At 33.4% G+C, this 11,105-nt stretch overlaps 1 protein-coding gene across 1 annotated transcript in view; it reads left to right on the forward strand.

Moving 5' to 3' along the window:
• The window catches only part of LOC126582928 (NADPH-dependent diflavin oxidoreductase 1-like), an 85,639-nt gene that overhangs the window by 2,979 nt on the left and 71,555 nt on the right, over nucleotides 1-11,105 (forward strand). Inside the window, exon 11 of the mRNA XM_050247164.1 lies at nucleotides 69-1,425. Coding sequence (XP_050103121.1) covers nucleotides 69-235 — 167 coding nt within the window. The 3' untranslated portion in view covers nucleotides 236-1,425. Of the gene's footprint in view, nucleotides 1-68 lie in introns of the transcript that reaches the window.

Here is an 11,105-nt window from a genome sequence, read left to right on the forward strand (position 1 = left end):
TATTAACAATGCAAATTATACGAATTACCGTTTCATGTCCTTGATTTTTGTTCTTCTGTGATAAGCAGGTGTTTACGTTCCAGTGTGGTTTCAGAAGGGTTCCCTTCCTCCCCCACGACCATCACTTCCTCTCAGTCTCATTGGACCTGGAACTGGCTGTGCGCCTTTTCGTGGATTTGTGGAGGAAAGAGCTGTAAGAACTTGTAAACAAACAAACACCAAGACCAAAGCATGAACCACAAACAAAAGGAAACCAACCCAGTTATGTGCACATAAATAACCAGAAAGGAAAACATACCTGCAGCTGCACCAGAACTCGTAGCCATTGCAGCAAACTTTCAGTGATCCTTCTCTTCTCTTGCAGATTGTCAAGAGCTCGACTCACAGATAGGTTATGGTCTAATATGAGCGTTAGTTCTGTGAGAAGAGAGGTCACTATATATATACATATAGACTTCACCAAAATAGATCAGGATTTCCTATCAAAATCCTCATCGGAAACAAACACTTGTTTCCTGATGCTAACCAAAATCCTTTTCAGTCAAGGATCAACATTCCTTTCATCAATAGGACTTTCTATCCAAATTGAATACCTATAACTGGTCCTAAAACTTCTCTATCTCATACTCATACTTATATTCTTACATTCTCCCACTTGAGTATGAGAACAGTTTCAAGTACTCAGTTTATCCAATCATACTTAGATAGAAGTGATCACTAACAGATAATCATCTCAAATTATTATAAAGGTGATCACATAATTAAGTCATTCACCAACACACAAGTACATAGACACAACCAGCTTACATAAACCAAAACAATGAATTTATAATTGCCTCTGCAACACAAAATACAGATTTAACTTACAAATCACAATGTCCAGTTCATGTTCATAGCAATGTATCTAAGCTCAAAGGTAAACCAAGACGTCTACTCCCACTCATATAGCCACCAAATCTTTTGGATAACAAAAGCTTAACCTCATATACAACTTACCCATGCATTTTAAAATATTGAACTTAAGAATTTTTTCTGTTACATCGCAGAATTAACTCAAAAGTCACAACATACTTAATTTGCACTTTGTAATTATGTGAACCAATATAGCAAAAACCAAACCAATTTGCTCCCACTTATCTAGGCTATACTTAACACAAACAAGTTAAGTATAAGTTAATATCAACTGTATTAACTAACAGTCATTGCAATACACTAAATGTCTTATCAATGTGATCAATTGTCGCAACCAATATGCAAACAAATTCCATGATCACATTCATCCAATTTGTATTTACAACAATGTGATTTTACTTGACCAGAACAAACACATAAATTGATTTGCTCCCACTATATCAAGTTAAGTTTAGTTCCAGCAAATAGCACTAAACTTCTCATTACTTAAACAAATTAAGTAACATAAATAATTACCAATTGCTTCAATAAAACCATAATCTGGTTTTCAAGCATCCAAATGAATTATAATGGCCGGCCTAAATAATCTTATGCTTACATTCGAACATATGATTCTCCCACTTAAGCATAAGCAGAATGTACTGCACAACCAATAAAGAAACCGGAGATATGAACCAATTGATTCCCGATTCCTTACCAATTGCATAATCTCAGTTTAGTCAAATACACCTAAACCATTATGCAAATAGTCTATGTATCAAAAGATAGTCACAATCCATTTGGAAAAACTTATCTCACATAAACCCAAAATCACCAGTTTCAACAATAATCAAAATCAGAATAGCAAGCACAATATTCTTGCATTCAATTTGATCCTAACTAGTTCAACACCCATCGAGCAAGATCAACTAAATTTTGATAATGTCTGGATATAAAGGCACAAGTCATCTTGATTAAAACAAGATAATCGAGATGATCATCCAATAAAATTTAGTGTACTTATAGATTTAATACATAATATCAAATCTCTTACACTTACAATATATCAAGTGAGATGAGTTTCAGAATACATTCTTGCCAACAAGGTTTCACTAAACAATTTATATCATTTCATGCAGGTATTAACACAAGAGCCTTCACATGTTTTTGGTTATACAGTGCAGATATTGGCATTAACGAACCCAAAAATTTCGAACTACATCATTCACATATATGGCAACACCCCCAAAACCTATTATATATAGTCTAACCAAAATTGGGGTATGAATTACACTCATAATTTTAAAAACGTCATTATGGATACTTGTATAATCCAATTTTGCTTTTCTAGAATAATTCAAACCAATCAGACCCACATAAAAGCCACAAGTATTTGGTAGCAACAATAAGTCAAATTCTATTATCATAATTCATAATGGAAAATCATGATGCAAGCTTCCAAGTTTCAAGCAAGTTAATGAGAAATCTTACATCTGCTTGAGACAACAAAATAGCAACAAAACATTATTTTCCACCCAATCTAATTACACAGGCTCTAACTAAAAAATAGAAGAGCAATGTGTACACCAAATATTAGTCTAATGAATCTTTATGCAGAAAGAATGATTCCAGTCATCTCACATAAATCATAAGTTGACATCTATAGGGACTTCGAGTTTAATTGTGCCTTCACAAAATAAACAAGCATACTCGGAATAGCAAAAGCCCTAATTCATTATGCTCCAACTCATCGCACTATAATCACGCATATAGGAGAACAATTAATTATGCATGAAACAGTGAACTGAGTTACCTGAATGCATCATTAGACTCGTATTCGACAACCCGATTGCAATTCCTTTGCTCCAAATCAACGAAACAAATTATCCATCAATGCTCGAGACCCATCCATACGGATTGCCATGGTTATAGACACGCCGAACCAAAATCATCGCCAAAGTGACGACCAGAATCCCGTCGACCCAAATTCCCACAAAAAAGACAAACCATGAACGTTAATATCTCTTAGACAAACAAAAACTTATTAATGTCGTCATAATCAAGATTTCATCTTTCTTTTATCTTACTAATATTTGGTCAGGCATATTTTATGCACATCTTTATTCATATAAAGGATTAAGAAACCACAGCTACCTCAATCTTCAGACATCATAATGAACACAGCGGAAGCAATAATTCTCAAAATTAGAACTATGATGTTTAAGATAAATGTGTTTTGCTAAATCACTTTATTGATCTCCAAAGAAGCAAGCAAGAATAAGTTCACCCTTTCCCACGTGCAGCATAATATAAATTGTTATCATACCAGATTTATACCTGATTCACATAATCTGCAGCTGCAAAGCAGATTCATATACACTAAAACATACACAGGTATTGAAAGAATTAAAAGCAATCATACCTTTTAATCACTGCAGACTTATAGACAACATATGCAACAACAGGCATCAACAGACGTCTCATGCATAATGATCATTTTTCATGGTTGTTTAATAAAACACAAAACCATCAGTAGAAAATGCAAATCAAAATTTTTCCGCATATATGGAAAAATTCAGCCTTGATTATCAGCTCTAATCAGAAATATCAACACATACCTCCTGCAGATTTCAATTTGGAACAGCGCAACGGAAATAATTATCCAAATTGAAAAAATTAATTTAAGAGTTGAGAGAATCACAAAACCCAGAACATGTTTTGATCAATGAAGTTGCTAATCAAAACCCCAAATTGAGAAAACAACCTCAACCAATAGATTTGTAGAAAAAAAAAAACCAATGGTAATAGTTTAAATATATTTTGTCATTATCTGGAGATCACATACCACCGATGCATCTAAGATGAAAACATTGAGGTTTGCACCAGCAATTGGCCACATATCAATCCCCAAAAATCATGACGGTCAATTTTATTTTATTAATTCTCTGCATATTGAAAACGCAATGTCGTTTTTGTGAAACTCTTTTCCAGCGAATTCGTTTAAACCAATTTCGAAACCTGGAAGTCGCAAAATTTATTTATCTATTTATAAACACATTCGACTTTTCTCCTTTACAGATTTGAACTCATGTTTGTGTCTTGTGGCTCTGATACCACATGTAAGAACTTGTAAACAAACAAACACCAAAACCAAAGCATGAACCACAAACAAAAGGAAACCAACCCAAGTTATGTGCACATAAATAACCAGAAAGGAAAACATACCTACAGCTGCACCAGAACTCGTAGCCATTGCAGCAAACTTTCAGTGATCCTTCTCTTCTCTTGCAGATTGTCAAGAGCTCGACTCACAGATAGGTTATGGTCCAATATGAGCGTTAGTTCTGTGAGAAGAGAGGTCACTATATATATACATATAGACTTCACCAAAATAGATCAGGATTTCCTATCAAAATCCTCATCGGAAACAAACACTTGTTTCCTGATGCTAACCAAAATCCTTTTCAGTCAAGGATCAACATTCCTTTCATCAATAGGACTTTCTATCCAAATTGAATACCTATAACTGGTCCTAAAACTTCTCTATCTCATACTCATACTCATATTCTTACAAGAGCCATACAAAGCTTGACCGAATCAACTGGTCCAGTGATATTCTTCTTTTGATGCAGAAACGAAGACAATGATTTTTTGTACAAAGATTTTTGGTTATCCAATTCACAAGATGGTGGGGTAATTACTTTCAGAAGCCAAGGGCGGGGCATTTTTGTTGCCTTCCAAGAGACCAGTCACAGGAGGTCAGGATAAGATGCGGGAACACAGATTTCAGAAAATATATAGAGTTAGAAAGGAAAGGTCAAATATATATTGTAGTGGATTCTCGCTTTATAATTTTTATTTTTATTTTCATGGAGTTCCATCTCATACATCAATGTTTTCGATACAGTGGCCGCAGAATATATCACGGGTCTGAAACTTGAATTTCCATGGCAGCAATCTGTTTACCGGTGTAACGAGGAGTGTTCTTTTACACTATGTTTGGATGAGGAAAATAAACTTGGAATTTTAGTAAAAGTCAGAATTTATAAATTGACATGTATCAATTCCCTTGTTTGGATTCATAAACATAGAAATTTAGAATTTCCGTGTGGAAAAAAAACTTGGAATTTGTGACATCCAATTCCCAAGTTCAAATTCCATATAAATAAGTGTCATTTCTCAATTTCTATGATTGAGAGTTTCAAAATAACAAAATATGTATTCAATTCCATTGTTCTTATAGGTTAACCAAACAATAAAATTTACAAATTCTAAGAGTATAACTTGTATAAGTTATACAAGTTATACTCTTAGAATTTACAAATCCTAAAAGTCTTTCTCCTCTCAGTTAAAAGCCAATCTGTATTCAATTCCATATAAATCAGGAAAGCATATGCTTTTAGGATCAGGAAGATATGCTTTCCTGATTTAGTACAGATTGGCCTGTCCTAGTTGGAAACTGATACACTCATACCCTCTATGCATAAACAGTCTGTCTCCTCTCAGTCGTAGGTGATTCCCGCATGACAAGTTTTTCAAAGAGTACAACTCTTTGAATTTGAACGTATTGTCTTTGTTTTCAATCTAAACCGTGGTAACATTAGAGTTGTACGAACTGGAACTTCGAATGGGAATAGCAATGTCATCCACTCGTAATATTCAATTATACTGCAGGCTTGAATCCTATGCGGAAATATGGTAATTTGATTGAAAGCAGATGCAGGCCAGAGGAATTGCTGTGACATGGGAAAGTTACAGAAGTCTACTACTGTGCCACGGTATTGCGGGAAGTTCGGCAGAGAAGCAGCACTGCAAGGAAAGACAGTTTCTGCCAAGAAATATTTGGCCACTGAAGTAGGATTTCGACCCCAAAGGTATACAAGGCATGGCAGTTGGCAGACTCGGAAGTAGAACAAGGGTTAACTGATAAGTAACTTCACTTCGAATCTTTGATTAAGTATATGTACTTAATAACCATGAGTACTTGGCCACAACCTTGCTTCTGAAGCAAGATCTCTGTGAGTGAATTACCGTTTAGCCCCTGAAAGCCGTTTAGCCCCGCCTGTTGCTTATTAGTGCGTGTGGATGAATGATTTTAAACGGGCGTATTCAATTAAGATTTTGAAAGATTTTAGAAGTATTATTAATTCATGGAGTTTGATAGAGTTTTGAGAGTTTGATGGAGTTTTGATGAGTGATTTATTAAAGCATAATATACACTTGCTTGAACCCGATTATGCACATGCTTAGGTCATATATTTTCTCATGCCTTGTCGTCAAGGACTTTATATATTTTCTTTGTGTTATGCTAAGTGATAGCCACAAACTGATTAGGTTTGGGTCCAACTCAATTAGAAACTCTCGTATAAATGAATAAAGACAGAAAGTAAGACAAGTTAGATAAAAATAAAAAAGATCAGAAGTAAAAGAAGTTAGAGGTATTCATCAATTTACCTCTTAAATTTGTGACAATTGGCTAATTTCCCCCCTCAACTTTAATTTTGGCCAATTTCCACCCTCAACTCTCATAATTTGTCAATTTGCCCCCTACTGTTAATTTAAAAAAAAAACATTTCATCTATTATTCCGTTAAGTAGGTATTTGCATGATTGCCTTTGAAGGGCAAACAAGTCAATTTGCACTCTACTGTCATTTTTTCAATTTGCACCCTACTGTCATTTTCTGTTAAGTAGGTTTCCCTACACCTTACCAAAGGTAGACAAGGCCGAGGGAAGAGGCGACAGGGTGTGGGCAGCTGCAAACTGCAAAAGCAGCATATCAAATGGACTGAGTTGCAAACAGCAGAGGAGGGAGGCATTGGCAGCAGTCACGGGCTTGGAGAAAAGGAAGAAGAAGAGAAAATTCGAAGAAAAGGAAGAAGATAGAAGATGTAGGGAAAATGACTTTTTTGCCCCTTAAAGGCTGTCATGCGGATACCTACTTAACGGAAGAATAGATGGAAAACTAAATAAAATTAACAGTAGGGTGCAAATTGACAAATTTTTAAATGCCGGTCGAACAAGTTTTTGCTATTAAATAAAGTGCTTCAAAGGGAAGTTTAAAACAGGAAAATCGATATTACAAAAGAAGTAGTATAGCTATAAAAAGAAATACAGAGGAAAAAGGGTGCTGAATTACGAAATGCACTTGTAAAAAGTAGGCTATAAACGAGGCAAGTGTCCTCCATAATCATACTTACTGATCTGTGCAACATTGAGTCTCACACTTCTCCGATCATCCTCCATTAAAATCATTGTTTTCTCTTAACTAAAGATTATGACTTTTCTCTACCAACTTCCCAGAATCCAAAGTGCTTGAATTTGATTGCGCATAGGGTTCTCTCTATCTAAATTAAATCTGTAAGAACTCTCACGAATCATGATAGTGTTGCCATTAATTAATTGAGAAATATATAACATCTTTGCACTAATGTTTTGTAACTAATCCCATCATTGTGTAAATGCCTTTTCGTTCCTTGTGGCAAAAGAATAGCTCGTACTGTTTTCTTACTACTTTAGGATTAATTACAATAACACCCCTTTATGTTTATCGTGTTTTCACAAAATCTTTTCACGTTTGAAACATAACACTAATACCTCCTGAGACCATCTTCAAAGGAGATGTCAAATCCTAGGTGGAATTCCATGTAATCAAATTTGAAAGTACAAGTGAGCTCCAACCGATATGTCAATCCTATGTGGATTGACATATGAGTTTTCATATGTCAAATTTGACATCTTAGAAAATGTGATATCAATTTTTTTAAATTATTTTATTATGTGGGTCCTATTAATGCACAAATTATAAGGACCAGGATTGTCTACCCTCCCATTTTTGGTGCCCTCCTATGCCCTCCTGTTTTGTGTGGTTACGGTTAAGCCATGTTAACATTATATATATTTTTTTTATAGAGATAATAAGACAAAAATGAATAGTAATATAAAATGTTGACGTGGTTTAACTGTGACCACACAAACAAGAGGGCATGGGAGGGCACCAAAAATGGAAGGGCAAACAATCCTTGTTCTGAAGATCTTAAAAAATGTATTTTAATTGATTTTTTTTTAAAATGGGTCCTACAAATATCATTTATAACAAAGAAACATATCGGTTGAAAAAAAAGAAAATTTAACATTGCAACATCAGCCTTCAAATTAACATTTAACATTTATCTTTTGACATCTCCTTTGGAGATGCTCTGAGATTCTAGTTTACTTTCACATAACCCTTTTAGGGTTGGCATCACCTTAAAATATTTTCTTAAAGACAATTTGCTCTCATTTTTAATTACTTAAACAGAGGGAGAGAGGAAAAGTAGAAAAGGGGGAAAAATAAATAAAAACCTTTTTAAAAAAGGAAAACTAATGAAAAAAGTTTTAAAATTTTGAGTTTTAACGATAAAGATAAAATAAATGATAAAGTGAATAGTATTAAAATTGATTTTTTAGTGTAAAAATATAGTTTTTTGTTAAAATAAACAATACCAGGAGCTTTTCGTTAAAATATTTAAAAAAAAAAAGGGTTTAGGGCCTTCCATCCGCATTCACCATAACATAATAGAAATTCTTAACATGCTTCATCCTCTAGCCGTTTTCACAAGAAGCTACTCCTTCGTCTCGGTATTCAAGAAGATTGTACATACATATGCTTTATACACACATTTTGATGGCGAGGGTCCTCACTCATCAAAATGTATTCAAGAAGACTGTGCATACATCACATCATTTGCAACTACCACCAGTTTCACAAGAAATGTAATACATTTTCTACGACTTGTAATGTCATACATTAATTTATAAACAATATGATACGTTAAATTTTTTTTATCAATTTGCACCCCCTAATTCCCTCCCTCTCTCTCCCTTCTTCTTCTTCTTCGATTGATTTCCGAGTCCGAAGCTCTGCAATTTACACCCACAGACTCAGTTTACCTTCACTGCAATTTTAGTCAAGAACCTCTCTGCAAATACACCATGTTTCTTTGCAAGACCCAGTTGCAGAAGAAGCCCAGAAACATATTAACTAAACCAAAATCCACATACTACCAAAAGAATCATTGCCATCGATTCCCGTTCGTCGGAAAAACAAGAATAGAGGGAGAGCCAACGGTTCGGAACATGATTGGTGATTTTTTATTGGGAGACTTTGGATGCGGTCCCTAGTTATGAACAATCTTTGACTGAAACTTTGTTGGTTTTCAATTTTTGATCCAAGTCCCTAAAATTAATTGATAATTTATTTCTATGTATGTTACTATATTTTTTAAATTAAAAATTAAAATTATAGTTGTTTATATTAATGAGATTTTAAATAAAAAACATAATTTGTGGGATTAAAAATATTAAAATATAAATATACTATTGTGTGTGTGTGTGTAAACATGGGTACATTCATAAAAAATAACCAAAAAATTATTGTATCAAAACATGGGTACATTCTTCAAAATGGGTACATTTAGCAAAAATAAAAATGGGTACAAATAAATAAAAAAATATGGGTACAATACAAATAAAACTTTAAAAAATATGGGCACAAAAAGAAATTAATATATGGGTACAAATTAAAATTGAAAGGAAAATTGGTACAAATTAAAAAAGGGTTGCAAATTAAAAATGGGTACAAACTAAAAATAAAAATATATGATAAAAAATTTAGCCATAAATATAAATATACTAATTGTAACATTTTTAATATTAAATGAATATATTTATAAATAAAAAATATTTTATTATTGAAATAATTAATGATATTATTAATACAAAGGACCTTGATCAAAAATTGAAAAGTAATAAGGTTTTAATCAATAGAGTAGTAAAAATAAGGATGAAAACCTAATTACTCCTTTTTTATTTATTTATTTTTTGTCTACTCTTTGCTCCAGATTCAGAGGGGGTACTTTGTAACATATAGAATTGCAATAAATAAAACCCCACGATTGGTGAATTAGTGCTGCTATTTTGGGTCAATGGTGATTTGGCCAACGGTGAAGAACAAAGGGAAGGGGAAGAACAGAGGGGGCAAAACCTGGGAAGAAGAAAAATGAAAAGACGAACTGGGATTCAAACGAAGAAGAAGAATTTGAGAAGACGAACTTGGGATTCAAGAGAGCAAGAGTGTGTCTGGAGAGGAAGAAGAGAGCGAGAGATTTCAACCCGACTAAATTGTACCGTGGTTTTGGACAGTATAAGCAAGCGGGTGAAGAGAATATAAAAAAGGTGGGCCATGATTATTTAATTCGGTGGTTATTTAATCTAAACGGGAACCAAACATTGTACTTCGTATTATTAGTACTATCCGATGTCTTATACTGTGTGCCAAACATGGCCTAAGAGAGTTGTTTTTTAATTTGATTTTTTTTAGCCAATTTAATTGATTTTAATTGTAAACAAAAAATTATTAGTTTATTGTTAATTAATTAATTTTTTAGTCCAGTTGGCAAAGGAGTGGGCTGTGCTCCTGTCACATCATCATTTAACAGCTAAATTGACAGAAAATTTAACGAATTTCTAACATTGCAACAAATTCATAAGTTGAGGTATGATATTACAATATTAAAAACATGAGGTATGAAATTATGATTCGATTCATAATTAAAGTAGTTTCGTGTAATCTACCCAAAAATAAACATCACATCGAAGGTGAGATTATATTCTGGTAATTTTCTTTTTTGGGGACAAGATTCTTACATCTTTTTCGTTTGTAAAAAGAAAAGATATGAGATATAATTGTCTTGCAAGTAGATCCCAAAAAAAGAAAAAAAAAGAAAAAGAAAAGAAAGACAGCACATTAAAGGGGAGATTATGTCTTTTTCTTTTGCGAGAACAAGATGTTTACTTGTCTTCGTAGTTGTTTAAGTTTTTCATATGTTATCAATCAGGCAAAGTAGATGAAAGTTTGTCCTTCGAAGAAGAAAATCAAACAGTTTACATTATCAGAAAAGCAAAGAAGGCTCCACTATTAAATGTATCCAAGAAGGCTGTACATATATAACATCTACTATCGATTTCACGTGTAATATAACTTTCTCTAGAATTTATATTGAAAAGATACAAGTCTTACTTGCCTTACAAGTATACCAAAAAAAAGACAGCACATCTAAGGTTAGATTATACTTTGGTCTTTTTCTTTTGTGAAAATGCGATTCTTACATGTCTTCGTAGTTGTCAAGTTTCTCATCTGTTATCAATCAGGCACGATTGAGAAAAGTGTGTCTT

This window comes from Malus sylvestris, chromosome 9 (genome assembly GCF_916048215.2).
Source record: "Malus sylvestris chromosome 9, drMalSylv7.2, whole genome shotgun sequence".
Taxonomy (NCBI): domain Eukaryota; kingdom Viridiplantae; phylum Streptophyta; class Magnoliopsida; order Rosales; family Rosaceae; genus Malus; species Malus sylvestris.